Source organism: Cygnus olor, chromosome 22 (assembly GCF_009769625.2).
Source record: "Cygnus olor isolate bCygOlo1 chromosome 22, bCygOlo1.pri.v2, whole genome shotgun sequence".
NCBI classification, from domain to species: domain Eukaryota; kingdom Metazoa; phylum Chordata; class Aves; order Anseriformes; family Anatidae; genus Cygnus; species Cygnus olor.
Window position 1 is genome coordinate 2,346,625 of NC_049190.1, and position 20,203 is coordinate 2,366,827.

At 41.0% G+C, this 20,203-nt stretch overlaps 1 protein-coding gene and 1 long non-coding RNA gene across 3 annotated transcripts in view; one reads left to right on the forward strand and one right to left on the reverse strand.

Annotated features, from left to right (window-relative positions):
• SIK2 (salt inducible kinase 2) overlaps positions 1–20,203 on the reverse strand; it is a 49,673-nt gene that overhangs the window by 23,143 nt on the left and 6,327 nt on the right. For both annotated transcript variants that reach the window (XM_040534576.1, XM_040534575.1), the window contains exons 2-4: positions 18,178–18,294; positions 17,296–17,359; positions 6,906–7,067 (exon numbers count right to left, since the gene is read on the reverse strand). In XM_040534576.1, coding sequence (XP_040390510.1) covers positions 6,906–7,067; positions 17,296–17,359; positions 18,178–18,294 — 343 coding nt within the window. The remainder of the gene's footprint in view (positions 1–6,905; positions 7,068–17,295; positions 17,360–18,177; positions 18,295–20,203) is intronic.
• Positions 12,182–13,280, forward strand: LOC121058699. Its single transcript, XR_005814304.1, has 3 exons — positions 12,182–12,305; positions 12,453–12,680; positions 13,153–13,280. It is a non-coding gene; the product is annotated as an uncharacterized LOC121058699 (long non-coding RNA).

A 20,203-nucleotide genomic window follows, 5' to 3' on the forward strand; every position in this document is an offset into this window, starting at 1 on the left:
ATATTCCCATTTAACCCGATGTTAAATTAAAATTAACCCTAAATTTAACCTTAACATAAAATAGTGTTCCAGATAATTAATATTTGTTACAAGAGCCCATCTTATGTTACTGCAAAGACCTGTTCCAGGTGAAACTCTCAAGAGAGTACAATCTCCAGCATCAGTCCAAGGTCACTGTACTGGCTCAAAGCCCGAAAATCAGATACTCGGCGTCACAGCAGTGAACTTTTAGGACCTGGCCATCATCAGAGAGCCCCAGTGCCTATCCGTGAGAAGGCTCCGATGCCAGAAGCCGTCTGAAGGTCAGACCACACGGGAGATCCATAACAGTGTCATGCTCTGCAAGCACGCTGAAGGCCCCACAGTTGCATGAACCGTTACGCAATGGCACCCTGGCGTGCCACCACGATCCAGAGGTGCAAACGGCCAAGGTCAGCTCAGACTCCAAATCCACACAGGAACCACTAAAAGTAATGTTCATGCCATCCTTCCTTTTATTTTCTCCTCCAGTTCTGAAACAACTGCAACTTAAGTCGCAGTAACAGAGGGAGCAACAACAGAATCTCCTAAAACAAATAAAATCCCCCAATTGTGTGTCACCTGCCTTCTTCTTATCACACCCAGACTTTTGTTTATTCTCTTTGAGGAGACTTTTCTTCATACATCATTGGCTTGGCAACCTTGACAATACTTCGGGAGACATGAAGCAATTTCTTCTCTCAGAAGCGTTCTGCCATCTGTGTAGGTGTCATTAGATCTGATCTCTCCCTTATCTCGAGTTCGTCAGGTTTTCAACATCCTCTAAGCACTGCAGATAAATATCAGTCTTTATCTCTGAACTGCAGCTCCTACTCAGGTGCCACCCTCCTAAGTCTCTGTACCAGCTTCACAAGTAGGTGTACGTGTATTTGTAAACACAGCTACAGGAAGCGTGACCTGCCTGGAAATACACGAGATTTCAGCTCCTAAGAAAGGGAAACTTTTTGCCTATCCAGACTGGATTTAACGTTAGGTTTCTGGTAAATGTGAACATGTGGAAGCCACTTCAGGAAGAAAAATAAACAAATCTCAACAGCAAAAGACAGAACAAAGTCTCTAAGTATGACTGGTCAGTATTAGAGGCACTGCAGGTTTATGTTATAATTGGGATTTTTGCTTTTTGCTGTTATCTTTACATGCTTAATTTCGTAACACGATAGTTTTCTTTACAATTACCGTAAGTAGCTCAAGAGCAAGGACGTCTTACAACTTACTGGCACTGTCCTTGCAAGGCTGCAACCTTCTGCTCCCTTCCTGAGCAACAAATCACAGAATTTAATGCCATAAAGACAGCGCTTGTCTAGTGCAACAGCAGCAGTCTGCTTCCATCTGATGGTCTGGTGATGGCAGAGATGATTAAGTTTTACTAGCCAAATCCACAAATGAAAGGTCTATAAATTGATACTAGAAGAAGGCAAGGGTGCGCTCTATACAGGCTCCAATAAAACAATACTGGCTGCTGGGGTTCAGGGAAATGAGTACAAGGGCAGCAGGCTGCAAAAAGCGGCCAGCTTTGTGTACTCTCCCTATCGCTGCCAGATGGATCTGAGCCAGTAGGGAATTTCCTCACAAGTCTGTGCACCTTGCCTAGAAGTGTACGTCTTACAACCTGGCAAACGGTTCCTTTACGCTGTCTTTGATCTGCAGCTCTGTAACTTCAATTTCTTGCCTTTTTTCAAGGGCAGAGAACACTAGTATCCTTCAGTTTGAAGTTTTTGCTGAAGAAATAGCATGCATCAACAATTAAAAGTACAGTAAAAGCCAGGTACCTATTAATTTGTGCTGTAAGTTTTCATGTGACATAAAACTTAAAAACACAGTGATGCATATTTCAGCAATTTGCTCTTATCTTTAGAAATCCAATTACATTCTATTGTTAGACAAAATAATTACCTGTGCAGGGAGATCAGCATTATTTGCTAGGGTACATAAATTATTACGGTTACCTCCTTTTGTTTCCATCATACTTTCCACACTTGTTTCTTCCAATTACGTTAAACCATTTTTTTAGGACCTCAAGAATTAATAGGATCCATTAAAGCCATTTCAAAGAAGAAGTTAAAGGTTTAGATAGGATACTGGATGCTCGATCCATTGGGCTTCCTCAGTGTTTAATTACTGCACTGTCAGTGTGGTTGTCCCACTTTTTGAAGTGTTAGAGCGGCCAGGATTCAATTAAGGACAAAACAATCATTAGCCTCTCTTTCTCTCCCCCCTACCTTGTTTCTGCTTTGCAATTGCTGATCTACTGCAGTCATTCTGGATCAAAGGTAATCGTTTTTAACCTAAGAACAGTGTTACTGTTTCTCATTCCAGAGAAATGAATTTTAAGAACATTACTGTCATTTAAAGGAAAATATGCCAGCCCTCCACAAAACATATGCCAGCCACGGAAATCTAAAAGGACTGGAATTGGACTTGTTACCAGAGGATTGAGATTATATAATGGAGTGATCTTTATCTTCTTAACATTTGCCTGAATCTGCACGTTAAAAAAATACAATCATTTACGGCATTGTGTTCAGCTGAATAAACTCCGTGTTTGTGCAATCTGCAAATACTGCCTCTCAACATTTGGGGCATTTTGTTTCTCAATCTCATCACCCTCTTTAGAATAATCTTGAATTTAGAAGGTATAATTTTTTGCACATACATCATTCAAATGGAATCTGTTTTCCCGTTAAAAATGGAAGCAGAGTAAGATTTCAGACCAGTTTGCAATTTGAGAAACAGAAGCTCCCTGCCAGAGCCACTGCAACTTCTGCTGTGCATCTAGCAATATGAGGTGGTCTTTAATTTGTACCTCTAAAAATCCTTCAGAAGGGATTCTAGCTTCCGAGCTCTAATTAATCCACTCTTCTAAAATTGCCAGAAGGATTCAATCAGCCTGGCTTCACTGAGCCACATGGATCTTTTGTTACAACAGCAATAGGAGCGAGCAGAGGAGATAATCGGGAGGAGAGAGGTACTGATAAAGGAAAGGTATGAGTGTGTTAGAAACAAACCTGACCCACTTCATGAACTGAATGCTGATCAGCCAGTTCTGACGTCAATGCATATTTTACTGTCCACCAGCAAGACAAGCCAGCACTACAACCTCCTTCAAAATAACAGTCTCCTACCTGATCTGCTTTGCACGCAGTAGCTTTACCATCAGGATGCAATGATTTCTGCAGACACATCTATAAAGCATCTTAATCTGGCAGTTTTGTGGGGCTGGAAGGACACGGAGAGAACCTCACTATTCCATCCCCAATTCTAAACTGCACTTTCTGCTCACAGCTGCAGAGGCATCTCTTTGCATAGAAAATGAACAAGTTTTATCTGATGGCAGCACAGCTTATCAGCAATCAGCCACTGAAATCCAGCCCCTGCGATACCTTCAGAAACCAGCAAAATGCAAAAGGTACATGAACAAACTGGCTGCCTACAGGCAACAACTTTGAGAAGAACAAAGGAGCTTTACCTTGCCAGTGCTAAAAACAAATTTCATGGAGAATGCCTGGTTTGGGAGTCTTCAGCTGGAACTTTCTCACTGGCCGTTTTATCTGATTAAGACCATTTTTATGTTACATATGCTCAAATTTAAGTTTGAGGTTTTTGCTCCCAACTCCCTAATATCTTCTAGAACATAACAGTATCAAAGCTCTCACCTCAAGTTCTTTATGCATCCCCTGCTTCTTGCCCAGTTACTAAGACAGAAATGAAAGATCCTTGGAATTCGATCTACCCTCTTTCTTTTAGAGCAGCATTAACACAAAAGCATTACATCTCAATCCAGCTTACTTGTTTAAACATAAAAGGTGGCAGTCTCATCAGCTTATAGTTTTAGGAATGCTTACTTTTGAGTCTTAGCTGATTCTCCTACTAGCTGAAATACAGAGATAACTTTATGCATGTTTCAGTATTTAACTGAAAATGTTGTATTCTTAAAGTTTAAAAGCTTCAGTAAAAGACTTAGAAGCCATCAGAATAAATCAAGAGATCCTGTGGAAGTTAAGAGGAGCCTGGAATGGCCACGAGTATCCACGTGGATTTCATAGCTGCTTGCAGTATTCAGCAAGGCACAGCTCCACACATAGTGCTGGGCCCAACGCAGACACCGATGCTGCAGAGCTTTCTATCAAAATAATTCATCAGTTACTGTGCTGTTTTTAAATTGCTAGATTAATTCTAATTAGAGAGTAATTCTAGCTATCAGAGTTGGGATCCTGGCTGCCCTTTGTTCTTGCACAATTTGATAAATGAACCATGAAGAATATGAGCCACTGGAAGAGACTGTTCTCGGGGATCTGTGCAGTGCTGGCTAACTCCAAAATCTCAGATGAATTGCATAGAATGGTTTATCATCTATCTCCTTTGCAGAGAAAAATAACTGGTTTGGGACAACTCACGACAAAGTTTCTGGCAAGCTTAACTCTTCTCCAGTTACTTTATCACTGCAGCTGGACACGGGAAGTGCTATCAATCTGATAAAGCTCAACAAAGCTATGCAAAAGAAACAGACCATGTGAATCACCACTAGTTAATGTAATCATTTACATACAGACCATCTGTAATTAGCTTTCTGCAATACAGAGGTAGAGCACAAGAGCAGCCAAGAGGAGAAAAAGAGACAGCAGCAGCTGATGGAATCTGGTAACAACCATTTATCAGTGCTTTCGGTTATTACCGAGTCTCTGGAGAACCTGTGCATCGAAATTCCCCGTGACAGAGCGGTCGAAGTCTCTAACCTTTCCTTGGGTAACAGGGCTCCTGAGATGCCTTTGAGGAAGTATTTTTGGGAGCCTGTGTTATGCTCGCACTGCAGTGTTCATGGAGGCAGGGCATGTGCTTGCCTACAGTGCTAAGGACATCCACAGAAGAGAGACCACTGATGAGGGCCCCGCTCCGTGACTTATACTTGGGCCACTCTGGTACCAAGTCCAGACATCATCTCTACCCTACACTGTTTCTTTTATTTTCTTCAGGCATTAAAAGCCCTAAGTAAGAACTCAAACTCATACCAGAACTGCACCTTCCTGCTACAACAGTTGTAAAATCCTTTTGCTTCCTACGATAGTAACTTTTAATATCATTACATTTCAACAGTAACATGAAACCCTCCAATAGAGAAAATTAAAAGATAGCCTTAAATAGCTTACTATAAAATCAAATAGAGACTGCAGCAAAAACTCCGCTATTTATATGAAGCATTAAACAACAAAACCGTTTTTACTGCTTTCATGAACCTTCTGTAAAATTCCCACTCTGACATGCTAAAGAGCCATGAAATACAGAGCACTCGTCATCAAAGACCAGATTACTAGGCTTCCCTTTTTAGCTTCAGAGAATCTGTTTTATGCACCATTCCTTCTGCCAAAACAAAACGCCTGACATTCAGATTTGACTAACGAAAATTAGCCTAATAATCTACTCAAATCACAGTTCTCCAACGCACATCACAATTTTCCTTAACCTTTCCCTTACTTAACCTTTCTGTAAACTCTTCAGCCATTAGAAAAACATGCTAGAGGTGGGAAGGTGGGGGTACAGGAATGGAGAACGGAATGTTTCCAACGTACAGACAAAAGTAAAGGTCAATACAAAAGCAACAAACACATCCAGGATCTGGGAAAGCTGCCCCATTAATACATACACTGGTAAGAAATCCTTCTTAGTCCATCGGAAACATCGCATATTATATCCAAAAATAACCCGTTTTATGAGCAATGACTATAGGTTAAGAGGAGGATAAAATTCTTGCTCGAGCAATAGTTTTGATTTCAAACGTGAAGCGCTCATTGCAAAAGATTGTGTTGATTTCCCGTTCTGATAAAGGTGACTTGAAAGAATTTAAAAGATTTTTCCTAAGGAAGAAGTTAATCCCCATAAATAGATTGAATGCTTAGTCTTCCCAACGTCTTCTGTAGTATCCCAGAGAAAGGGATGAATCTTCGTGACAGATGCTAACCAATTAAACAGGTGCTAAATTTTCCTTCAAAATCTTTCAGGATGCTGTCTTCATACTCCATAGATAAGGAGGAGCATGTTTTAGAGATCTGCTGGTACATTTAACACTTTTCTGCAGCCTTACCCTTACAGAAAACATAAGAGATCTAGATACATTTTCAGTTCATCCATTTCAGAAATGCCAGAGAGGAAATTCAAGGGTAAAATAATCCAGCCATGATCTGTAACTCAGAAATATTTCATCACTTCATCCTTCTCAGCCAACTGAAAGTCTATTCACACTTCCTTCTCTGAACTCACAAGCTTACACCAATACAAACCAGCTTCTTCCAGCAGTTAGTCTTCCTTTCCTGCTCCTGTATTATTGATGATTGAAGTTCAACAGTCCTCCAAATCAAGATGTTATCTAGCCTTGCCGTTTCAAGTGTCTCCAGGCTAAAGTCAGTATGGAAGGATTCGTGGAATTGTAATGAGTTGACAACCGACAAAATGATTTCCATTGCTAGCAACATCTGCTGTGTCTAAATTTATAATTAAAATGAAATCATGCATGCAAAAAGAAAAAAATCAATAAGCTTCCATTTTGAGTTTTTCTAACGTTGAAAGAAGTTATTTGATTAACTCTGTTTTAACCTGAACATCTGGCAGCATTATAGGCATGTTATGACACCCACAAAAAACAACTATAACTCTAAAAATTATTTCCTTTTTCCTGAAAGTATAATAGAGCTAATCTAGGAATTCTTTGAGCTATGTGCACTGTGATATCCATCGTGCAAAGATATTGTATGTATTATCACTCTGATTTTCTCTGCCTTAGGCACAGCAGGATTTCTTTGGTAGCATCAAGGGAATTGCTGGAACAACTTTCACAAAAATCAGGTGTGACTGAATATCATTTGCATTCTGGGTACCTGCTATTTTGATGTTCATGTTGTTGTCGAGCAGAAGATTTTCAGCCTTCAGGTCACGGTGCACAATCTTTCGGCCATGGCAATACTCCACTGCCGAGAGGATCTGCCAGAATTTGCGCCTGGCCTCAGACTCGCTCAGACGGCCATGGCTGGCGAGGTAATCTGTTAAAATAAAGTCGGTTTAAACAGATTAGACAGCAAGCAGTAACCCTGAAATTAAGTGATTTCTGTCAAATATACTCAAATGCATCAAATACTCAAAATTTCAGCCAAATTTCAGCCAATCCCAGTTTCCAACACATTATTCTTGCATTCTCCTCTCCAAAAGAGTAGGGACAAAAAAGCTGCTGCCTAGTGGAACTCTGAAACTCAACCTTTTATTCCTTCTTTTATGGTTGTCTGACTATTCTGATAAATATTTTCATATAACAACTCCTGTGGAATGAGGAATACTTGGAATATCTTGCTTCCCCATCACCAGGTACTTTTCAGCCTCTCATTGATTCCCAGCAGCTTCATGCCACACACCTTCCTGTGAAGCCTCAACACGCTGTGTGGTGGCTAAAAGCATTTTTCCTTTGGAAATAAAACAAATAACCATAAGGTACCCATCCTGACCTCTCTCTTGTCTTCGTTGCATCACAAGCCGAAAGAACATTTTGTTTTCATATTTGATTATGTTGTAAAACTAATGTTAGCCCTGAAACAAATGATAGCTCTGAAGCTGAAGACGTCATTTATCCCCAAGAACAAAAACAAGCGAAGCAGCAGCTGTGTGAGTCTTGACAGAAACAGCTTCTACAGCCAGTTCTTTTCTTCCTCTTACAAGGCAGAAAAAGCAAAGAACCAGCCATTAGGATGGGTTCAGAATAGCCTCCTACATCCCACAAAGAACGTGGTTAATGGCCAAGGTGCAGGAAATTCACATAGGTGTGCTGCCCAGGGACGATGAGCAAAGGCTGAGCATATCTCCAACCAATTGCTGCAGCACAGCTAGCACTGAAATTAAATAGAAAAACAGCAAGGAATGAGCTTATGTGATGAATTATAAGAGTTTGGTTCAGTTAATTTTTTTCCAAGATTAAAAAAAAAACAACAGATTTTGTTCACAAGATGCACGATAGGTACCCCTTTCTTTCTGTGAGATGACGGAGGGATGTGAGGCTATGCCATGGCCTCCTGCATCACACGACCATACACACGCACCTTCCATTACACAACTTGATACAAGCTCAGCTTTTAACCGTGAGGACAACTTACACATATATGCAATGTGATGTTATCAGACATCACATGCAGAGGTGCTCTATCTGTGCTAATCACTTAGGTGAAATGTCCAGTCATGTAACGTAGCCTGCCCATGGATCCCCATCCCTCTCCCCGCATACATCAGAGTAGCTAGTAGGAAAAGAAATGCAGTTGGGAACAGACTAGCTGGACAGGGCAATAACAGCTACCCGTGATCTACAATATAATGCACTTAAGTCACACACATGATGATCAATGACCCAATAAGCTTTTGGAAAAGCTTGCCTATGGACTGTTGATTTCTGCTTGGATAAATCAGAAAAGACAAAATTAAATTTATATAATCTAATGTTCCTAAAATAAGTTGGTACTTTGGTTCTTAATAACATTTTAATGTTGTTACATTAACTTGCAGTCCTACGTTTCATTTCCATGGCAGGTAAGCTTACTCTGTACTCATAGTGAGGTGATGAAGTGCAGCCTTATGAGTTACTGTATGAATACAGTACCTTCCAAAACACTAAAGACAATGGAAGGTGGTTTACTGGTATTTGCCTATAGCTCCTGCATTATGACTGGAAGGGAAAGTTCAGAGCAAGGAAACTTTTTACATCCTGCAGGTTCTGTGAGATCTTACTAGACAGTGAGCACATTTGCTGTCAAACATTCTTCCCTGGAAATAGTTCAGAAAAACAACAGAGGGGAAAAAAAAGCAGAAAAAAAAGGACAAATGCAATTTAAAAACCATCAATAACAATGTAGCTGCTAGCTTATGATGCTACTTGGAATAAGAATAAGCTGGCAAAGGACCAGCAGGAACACGAGACAACGAGGGCTGTGCTTTCAGTTACCTGTAAAGCTATGGAAAATTAGCCCAACTTAGCAGAACTACTTTGGACTCGTGTGTGTGCAAGGCGACTGACTTTAGCATACCACAAATATATTAACTTTCAGTATAAACTAGAAAAAAATGCAGAGGAACAGCAGTACGAAGATGTGGAGGAACTGCGTCATGGCGTTGCTTGAGGAAGAAAAAAAGGGTTTGAGAGCCGTTGCCTATTTGCCAGGAAATCAACACCCAGCCCACGAAGCACACGGGAAGGCTGTTCATCTGGTTGGCAGGGCAAAGCCACTGGTTCCATCAGGAGAAGATGATTTCCTCATTGGCTCTCGATTACAGTTCTGCCACAAATGCTTACGTGACCCCGTGAATACCCCGATGCTGTACGGCACACCACGGGGCAGCTGGGCTGTTGCGCACACTGCAACAGGACGTGCAACAGAGTGCCACCGGGCGATACTCAGCTACCTAACCATTTTAAATTTGGGATTTAAAAAAAACAACCGTATATCTTTTGTTTCAGCGATTTCACTGTGCTGTCAGCAGTTCTCCTGTACCATTTCAGCTCTACATCAGAGCGCTGAGCTGTTTGATTTGTTTTGGCATAGCCGAAGCCTTTCAGATTAGGCAAGCAAAACTTTTCTGTATTTTTTTATTTACAGTAACAATTTAAAACCAGCTTATCATTGGTTTAAGACTACACTAATGGCATCTGAGCAACGTGACAAAATATATCAGCAGTGAAACTATAACTAATAATTTAACATTTAAAAAAAATGATTGCAATATCTAGGAGATATAAAATAAAACACAGAAATGCAGTGACGACTTGAAGATCGTATCTCACTTCATTACAGAACACCAGGTAACAAATTCCACTTGAGGAGGCACGAAACACTGTCCTCCCTTACTGGCATTACCAGCCAAATCACTGGAAGATTTCACCAGCCTGCAGGTACAAGCAGGATGAAGGCAGTACTCTGAAAACGTGGAAGACTACAGCTCAAGTCTCCAACGTCAATAAACTCATTTTATTTATTTAATTTTTCCAATATGGACATGTCTGGAGAGGGCTAAGAAATGGGAGACAGTGGAAGTTCTCTGAAGCAGAGAGCTGAGTTCAGTACCGACAACTTCAGGACATTAGCCTGTGGGCTTCTCCACCTCAAATTAACAACCTGCATGTCCCCAGTCTCACACTGCCTTCCTTCAGCATGGAGTCCTGTCTTGAAATGCTCTTTCAAAGCTAAGGAATATGTGAGGAAAAAACAAACAAACAAACAAACACAAAAAAACACTGCTTAAACACGTTTAAATTCAATGACGCAAAACTAGGAAATTTATGAAATAAGTCTTAAAATAACTAAAATGTTTGAGCTGCCACCAGTCCCTTCTAATTATCATTTACGCAAAGGTCCCACGAACAGGACTCATCATTTAGAGACCAGCTGGCACAACCATTTCAGTCTGAATTCAGTTAGCAGGTTAAAACAGCTGCTTCTGCAAGCAGGAAAATGAACACAACGGAACGGAGGTTTTCGGTCTACCTCTGTTTACTTACAAGGATCTGTGACAAAATCCCTAAGTAAATGATTAATCATATCTTCCAAGCTAGTTACGTAACCTCAATGACCCAAAAAGGATCATTGTGCCCAACACGATGCCAAAGCAGCAAGGTAGCACAGAATACCTGTTTTTGTTAGGTTGTGTGCTTTTTTTTTGTTTGTTTGTTTTTTAAACTCACATAATATTGTTTATGGGTGTTATAGGTGCTCGTGATGTTTTCATTTAAGCTGTTCTGCTTTCTCTATGATAAACAGCTCATATCAAGCACACTAAAACCAGAAAGTACATTTCCCGTAAAACTTCACTGAAGGTGCACGTCAGCTTTGTTATTACTAGAAGAAAGGACAAAGGAAGAAATATGCTGTTCAGGGGAAGGGGGCACAAACCATGAGAATTCTTGCAGAAATTAATAAAAACGTGAAAAAAAACATTGTTGTTGGATTGTATAAGACCAACAACTTCACTGACCTTGGGCTCTTGTACATGACAAGTTCTTTGCTGCTACCTGGACCACAAGGAATTGCTGCTACTGCGTGCTCCAGGCAATGGCATATTGATAATTGAAGAATTGATAATTCTGAATTATATCATCACTCATATGGTTTAAATAAGCACAGCAATCATTAATAAACCATCCTGTTAATATGCTCAGTAAAACAGGCTTATTTCAAAGATGCTTTCTTGGGGGATCTCGGAGTATAAGAACAGAGACCTCAGCTGCAGTACAATCATTTCAGCAACCCTCACAAACATTTTTAAGCACTTTGTTCAATCTGATCTACAAAACCTGCAGATCTAAAAACTCTCCTCAGAGCTTCTAACCTGCCTGGATCTTAATGCCTCTTCAGCTGGTTTAACTTGGCAAAGCACGAGAACAAACAAAAGCCTGGCAGCAAGGGGAGATCATAATATTTGCAAGCAAAATATCATTGAGTCACGGAGTGACTGACAAATCACATGATGGCAAGGTGAAGTCAGATATCAAAGACACAAACTAAATTACACTGAATGCAAGCCAGCCCTGTAAGCTGTTAATCCATCCTTTGTTAGCAATGCAGCAAATACATTAATGGACCTAAACTGTCATTTGCTTTCACAGCTTTAGCCTGTCAGGGCTCATTTAGAGCTTCCAAACCACCTTCAGCAACAGTCTTGGCCTTGCGCTTTCCACCAAGTCTAGCAGCTTGCGTGGAATGGGTAATTTATTCTGAAATACGCTACTTTATCTCCCAGTGAAGTAGAATATGCCAGGATCTATCTGAACAGGTGAAGTTGGTGCATGCAAGGATACAGTTTGTACATTAACTAGTTTCAAATAGGAAAGGCTGGGACATAGGCATGGCGCCAGCTCCTGGCTTTCAGCAATGACTTTAAGGCAGCTGAAATTTGCTAGAGATATTCTGCCACAGCAGCTCGAAGCTGGACGCTGATTGCACGTGCACAGCTCTGGAGCTAGCAACCAGGACTAACTTAGGTGAAGAGCAAAGCACCCCCTTGTCCTTTGCAAATAAAGAAACAGCAAAGCTACCTATGCCTTTATAGTTCTGTGAATCTCATCCTCATGTCATACCCTTCATGTACAAGTTTTAAGGTTACTTTTTTCCCCTCTGTTTTTCCGCAGTGAGATCGAAACCAGAAGTCACCTTCGATTCAGCTGGATCCACAGCAGGCAGAAGCAGGACTTGTGCTCAAAAAGCAGCTTCCTGTGCAACCTTTTCAGTACCACAAGTACATCTGTTTACTGGGTAAGTGAAACATGAAGATGGTATCCACTTCAAAACATGACTCAGAGACATTGTCTAGCACTGGCCAGTGCTTTTCACTGAAATGACTGTCCTTCAGCTAGGTGAACAATTGCGTATGTTTTTTACTTTGTATGTTCTCTCTGCTAGGGAGACAGGGACACACTGGAGAGAGCACAGTGAAGGACAATGAGGATGGTTAAAGGACTGGAGTGCTCGTCACACGAGGGGAGGCTGAGAGAGCAGACGGCATTCAGCCTGAAGACCAAGCTCACAGGGGAATCGTATTGCTGTGTATAATACTTGACAGGAGGAAAAAGAGAGTCACTCTTCTTACCAATACCCAGTGAAAGGACACGGGGAACAAACTGAAACAAGGTAATCCCATTTAAACATAAAATAAAGGTGTTTATTTTTTTTTTATTCTTTTCCTCTGTGCATGTTGTCAAATGCTAGAACAGGTTGGTCAGAAAGATTGTAGAGTATTCATCCGTGATCCTGTGCAACCTGCTCTGGTTGACCCTGCTCTGAGCCACAGGGCTGGACTATACATTCCCTACGCATCCCTTCCAACCTCAACTATTTGGTGATTTGGGTTCAGTGTAAGACAGTCAAGACATCACTCATCCAGTTCAAGCTTAGTAAAGAATGACTATTTGCATATTAGGGGGACACACTGCATTTCCAGTCTTATGAATGCCTATTAACACAAGTGATAATAATGGGTTAGAATTTCAGGTAAGGAAATCCAGATTATCCATGACGAAGAATAGTTGTAACTAAAAAAAAAAAAAAAAAATCAGATCCTGTATATTCTTGTCTAACAAGGTTACGGTATCCCCCTTTCTAGAGACAGCTGATCCTGTGCCAAGGCTAGGACAAAACCGAGAGCTGCTCAAGCCTATTCCAGTCCAGCTTTCCAACTCTGCCCAAAAACATAGATGAAATTGTCCAGGACAAACTGCTAGGTAAGACTAGGATCTTATGGATACAGACATAATTATTAATACTCTAACAAAGGAAAGACATGCCTGAATGTCTCCTTTATGGAGAAGTGTTTCTGGAGAGACTGCAAGGTTATTGTTCACTGAAACAGGCACGGGATTCTGAGAAGCTGAAAACATAAGTACAGAGGTTTATAATATCAAATGCCTCCTTAAGGATTGATATTTATGCTGAAATAGTCTAGAGTAGTTGGAAGATGCTGTCGTCTTTATCTACTGAGCAAGGATACTGCAATATTGCAAAGTGCTAGTTACAAGGGGAATCATTATCTCTATCTCTGTACTAGCGGCACAACGGTACAGCCTGGCACTAGCCCACTGTTCCCTGCAGCTTCTCTACAAGGCAGCAAGTTCCTCAGTGTCTACTGCCCAGTTGCAAACAGACTGAAGGTTGTAAGGAATACCTAAACAAATCAGGAAAGTCAGCTGTGAGATGTAAGATAACAGAAGTGGGTAGGCAAATATAGTTAAGCTGTTCTTCCCAGGACCATGGCTGGAAATTGAAATGCCTGCCTCGTACCTATGCTTTAGTCTCTCCTTCACATTTCCAGAATGTAGTAGGGAAAAAGGGTACCAGAAAAGTACATACATAGGTACAGTCACCCTCAGAAAACTGAAGGACAAGATCAAAGGAATTTTTCTTAAGTGTCAGCCAAAAGTAGCAAATTCCTTTAAATAGTTAAAAGGTAAACCAGACAAAAGTCAAACAAGCTGTTAGTCTTGAACTCTTTTGGGTTTTGGTCATGTTTACTGCTTTAAAAATACACCTGTAGTGAGCATGCCAGACAGCAGGCAAGACGGGGTGAACTACTTTCACAGTAGAAGAAAAAAATCCTAACTGAAGCCTTGGATATTCATTTTCCCCTTGCTGAACAGTTGGGTTATTTTTAGGCTTAATAGTCAGCTTCACCCTCCACGGTCTCGATTTTTGTAATATAAAGAAACCAAATGGTCATTAATGAAAAACTAGAGAATTAGCCCTTCAGAATAGGTTGACTGTAATTAGTTTAGCTAACAGTTAATCTGTGTCTCAGCTGTTTAAGAGGCTTCAGGTGAGTGATGTTGAAGGTTACAAGGTGGTGGCTGTAAAGATATTAAAAAAAAAAACAGTGAGTTTAAAACTTTGTAGGTCTGTAAAGTACAGTAAGCACAACTGAAACCTTTTTTTCAAATATTTTATTAAGTCTAAGGACTTAAGGACTTGTTCTTTTTAAAAAAATCAAAATGTAACCACATTTGAAGTGCCTAGACTAAAAACAGTATTTACTGCAACGACATTAGCTAGCAAAAGGTAAAATTCACAACTGCTGAGTGCAGAAAATGTTACTGTAGCTTTGAAGACAGCAAGGAATATCAGTATAGGGGATAAATGTAATCCTGTCCAGGAACCACCAGTCAGCACTAAGAACTGATGGGTTAGCAGAACTGAAAAGCCTCAGTGAGGGCTAGCACCAGGCTACTCACAGTGATCCTGACGGTGTGACAAGGCATTAAGGGAACATTCACCAGACACAATCTACCGAGACCCATCCTGAAGAGCATGCTGTGCTCTTTACAGCACCTCATGCAAGGGGAAGGTCGGAAGGGCCAAATATGGTCTCACAGATTTTCTAAACCACTGAGTTTTTCGGAGAAGTGACCACAAAGGCCAACTTCAACTTATTGGGTCTACTGTCTCTCTCTCAGCTCCTTCTGTAATCAGAAAAGAAGGAGAGGCTCCTGTGGAGGGAGAGCTGAATTTCTGTAAGGCCTTGCTCTGAACCAGACCCCTGAGAGGCCTCCCGCTCCCCGCTGGTAACAGAGGGATCGTACAGGAAAATCTGCCCCAACAGACTGCAGTTTGTCTTCTTGGATATACTGATCCCACACCTCATTGGCTTTTCAGGTAAAAACTTAAATCTTGCCACAAACCTAGAGGTTTTTTTGTTGTTGTTTTAAATCTCCCTCAAGTGCAGTCGAAGGTCAGTCAAAGAACAAACCTGAGCACAATAGTTAAATGATGCCAGGAGGCCAATTACCTGAGGTAACAGGAGTTTCCACAGGTTTCTAATCATCTTGCTTCAGGAGAGAAAACAAAGTAAAAACCCCCAAACCATGAAGAGACACAGCAAAATGTTAAAAACTTCAATGACAGTTGGGTACAGAACTCCAGGGGACCATCCTACTGTCTGCTGTTTGAAAACTAATGGTGGAATAGTGAGACTCTCTCATAACTTGTTAGTCTGGAAGTGACAAATCCAGCACACACAATGAACGATCAGGATGGGAAAAAGGAAAACATCATGTAGTTTGAGTCTCCTTTCTACTTCTGTTATTTTTGTTTGTTTTTTAAATACTACCCCAGATTTTCTCTACTTCCAAGTTACGTTGAAGCTGCCCTGGACGTGATATCCTGCTTATTACAAACAGTCCAAAGATAAGGACCTAAAGGTGAAAAAAAAAAAAAAAAAAGATAACCCAGAAAACAAAGAAGGGACTTTGAACATTTGATTTGTTTCCATGAAATCCACCCCCTGTCCCCCAGTGCAAAAAATGAAAGTCAGCCATGCTCCACCTCTTCTGCTCTCCAATCACCAGGGCCCTCCAGAGGGGCCCTGGCAGCATTTGTAAGGCAAACAACACACCAGTATTTCAATCTCTTATCCTGTTTTCATTGCATATTATCTCCATCTCTCACAAGTTACGGGAAGATGCTACATGAAGTCTGAATCACACATCAGCATGATTGTCTTTCCGTAACAGTAACTGCACAATTTTTCCAAATCAACAAGAACATTAGTACTGCTTCAGACATCTGAGTTCCTCCAGGAATCTCTTCAGATTCCTGTTAGTTTACTCTACAAACAACACATAACAGTTCATGAAAAGCATGCATCTCAACAGTGCTCTTTCCTCTCCAACTACCAGCTTTCCTAGACCTACACTCAAATATTGCTAACAAATAATGTGGCCAAACAAGCTCTATCAGAATGGGACCAACGTTTTCAGGATGAGTTGTGCTGTCATTACATTGTCCAAGCAGGAACACGTACCTGGAAGCGCTGTTTCTACAGACAGGTCTCACCGCCTCGTTCACACAAGGCCAAGGGTCACCAGCCTCCAGTTCCTCTCTCTCTGAGTATAATCCCTTCACTGCTGTGTTAAACCCTCAGCCGGTAATGGCACGATGGAGTTTGATCATCAATAGACGATCATACACAGTTGTTGGTCTCCCACTGCGCTGTGATAAATCTATTTGCATATTGCTACATTTTGTTAAATTAAGCTAAGCCTGACTGCCTCACATGACAAATATCCATCTTGTTTCCATCTTAATGAAAAATTAACTCAGTGTTAAGAAAGACAGGGAAAAGTGAGTCAACTGCACTGTGCGCATGCTACGTTGCATTGTGAAACAAAAATCCATGATTTTTTTTTTCCATTTCCAACAAACTCTCAGGTCAAAACCCACTGTCTCACTATAGTAATTTACTGCCCCAGTCACTTTGCCTTTGCTTCACTCCTGGAAACATACTTCTTGCTATTAAATAGCACTTCAATGCTTCTATCTACCACCACGAAAGACAGGTCACTTGACTCAGTAGGTGCCCAACAAAACCTGATTAAAAGCCGTTGTAACTGAATCTCTGCCCATGCAAATTCGTATTTCATCACCTCCTCTGTCATTTTTCAACTTTACCACCACCCTCACATTTTGAAGGTGAGACACAACAATGTATGTTCCAGATCAAAAGCGTATTAATTCCAACTGCACAGCAGCTAAGTCCCTTTAGAGCAAAAATTTATGTTGGAAACTCGAACTGTAATGTTTTTTCCTAAAGTTTTTAGTTCTAAAAAGAGCAGCAGTGCCAGTTGTCACGTGTTTTTCTAGACAGAGAAAGGAAAATTACATGCTAGAATAAAAAGAATTCTTGGGCAAAATAAATACAATTGACAAATTGCAGATGTTAAAGGGCTGAACTTAACAATTGAAACATTCTCTTGCTTACCAAAAATTTCTCCGTTTTTGGCAAATTCTGTCACAAGGTACAGCATGCTTTTGGTCTCCATCACCTGTTGTTAGAGAAATTGTACATTAAACAACTTGTAGGAAGAGCAAAAAGCAAACAAAGCCACAAGAGTACTTATTTTCATAGTTTTCTCCTGGTAAAGAGGTTAAAGTCTGTCTTGCACATACAATTATCACAATTTTTCGATTTGTTTCTTCAAGCTACCTCAGCAATTTCAAGGGGAGCGTTCGCACAACAGAAACAAACCTACTGAAGAACTAGTTATCTGTCTTCTAGGAAATGCACTTCAAGATTAAGTCTTTGGGTAGCTCTTGCTTGGTACGTGCATTTACACCACAAACACATTTGCAGAGTCTGGACTGACACATCCTCATGTCTTATCCAAAGATAAGAAAAGCTGCAAGTACTCCTCAGTTTGCTCTCTCAGCCAAGGCTCGACCAAAGAAAACCATGACGTCCTCCACAGAGATCCTTCTAGGTCGTGCTTGTTGTAGACATCACGTTGAGTATTCCCACCCTGCTCTAGCTTACATTGTACCTTTTCTACTTAAATGCATCAAAGCTTCATCGCCAGGTATTTCAAACTCAGCTCTCTCACTAACATCACATTTGCAACTTTCTGTGTATTTCATGCAGATGTCACATACTTTTCGGTATCTAACACGGGCAGCCTAATTGCTGCAGTAGAATGAACAAGACCACAACTGATGTGCTTTCAAAAACGTTAAACATGCATCCAATGCAAATCAATTCCAGAAAAGCTGAGCTTGTCTCAGACTGCTATCTACAAGAAGACAACAGTGCGAACTCTTCAAACAGGAGCAGAGAGGAGGAAAAGGGAAAGGACGCTGCTAACCGTACCTGGTAGAGCTTTATAATGTGTGGGTGATCGAGCATCTTCATTATCTGCACTTCTCGGTAGATCTTTTCCAGATTCACAGCATCCAGCTGAGATTTGTCAATGATTTTTATTGCCACCTGCAGCCAAATAGCAAAAGTAAGATTAAAACTCTCCCCAAAATTTATCAGCAGCAGGTGGGAACAACTGAGGACACACAGAAATGTTTTAAAAGACAAAAAACTTTTTAGGAAGTCTAATGATATCCATCTCTAGGGTCAAGGTAGTCAATTTGAATTCCACAAATACAAAAGTGGTATTTGAAAAAGAGAAACTGTTGGCTCAACACAAAGAATCAAAACATAGTGGATCCAGGTAGTTTCAACTGTTATATGCTTGTTTTAATTTCAGTTAATATGCTATTATGGAGGGACAACCGCAATTCATCCATTCAGGGAAAAACCTCTATGGATACGTCTGTCAGTCAAACCTCACAAACAGGTCTCAGGTAGTTTACAAAAAGAGATCAGGGTCCTACTGACTATTTTTAGTCAATATCTGCAAGGTGAATTACAGAGAGTGACACTTGCTTAGGAGACCAAACATTTTAAACAGGAAAGAGTAAGAAACAAAACATTTTTTTAAACCAAGAAGCAGCAAAAATATAGCTGCTAAAAATCACACAAAGGACTATAATACTAAGAAGTATTAAATATGAAATGGTGTTTATTCACCCTGAATATCACATTATTAATGCTGAAGCAGGAGCAAACAATGTAAATCACACAAATGCTTCCAATTATAACTGCATTTCACAAGGTATTGAACTATAGGAGACAGCTGTTATGCAGGAGACAAAATCCACAGGAGGTGAACCTCATTATCTCCAGCAAGGCTGATTATGGACCCACCTGAATTCAGAATTAACTCTTTACTGACTTCATTTCAGTATGCTTTTCCTTGACAGCCTCTTCAGAGGTCTGCTTGTCTTCCCGAAACACCAGAAAAATAAGATTCTGCTATGAACAAGTAAACTGATCTAGCCTTGTAGTCAGTGAAGAGTGTTTGGTTTTAAGATGCAGGATGCACTCCTACTTAGATGACGCAGAACAAGGTTCTGTTTTTCAAATCACATATTTTTAATGGATTTGTTTTTAAACAATGTTTGATTAATGCAGAATTCACTACCACTCAGTGAACTAGATTCATCAAAAACAATATGCTTTTTAATGATGCATTAAAGATAAAGCAAAGAAACCTAAAGTTCCATATCCCTCACCATTAAACATTGAACTGTTCCAGGGCCTTTATTTTTCAAAGCTTAGCAGTGGACACTTGGGAAGAAAGCACTGAAAGTGCTTTTCAAGCGCTGCCTGCTGACCTCCTCCTCCCCAGCTCTCGTCTTCCATCCCCACATGACATGCGCCAACTTAGAGGATCCTGATGCCTGATCTTGTCAAAACACGCTTTCCCTTCACAAGATGTCTCGGAAACGCCTTTGTCTTCCTTCAAAACGTGCTCCTGCTAGCTACCTGTATTTGCAGCACCTCCCCTGCCTGCTCGCACACGCCGTTACGCTGCACGCTGAGAAGTGCACAGGAACCATAATGCCCACAACAGGTCCTAAGAGATTTTGCATCTCCTGGTAAAAGTTTGTCGTTTCACTCAGAAGACAACACCCTTAAAGCATGCAAGTAAACACAGATAACCTGCTTCTGTTCTGACCTGATACCCTCCCGTCCTACTCCTCTTCCTTCCAGCTACACAACCTTTTTGCTGTCTGATGCTCAGTGAATGCATGAAGCTGGATAAGGCCTGGCTTCACCCTCGCAAAGAAACAGGACAGGAGAGGAAGCAGAGCAGCGTGCATCGGACGGGGCTGTCCCAACACACGGCTCCAGGCTCGTGCTGAGCCTGCTCCCCCGCAGCTCCTCTCCCTGCAGGTCCCTTCGCTGGCCCAGGCAGAGCAGCAAACTGCTTCCTTTTTTGGCCTGACTTCATGCCGTGTGGCGGCAGAGGATGCAAACCATCGTTCCTACAGCTTACAGA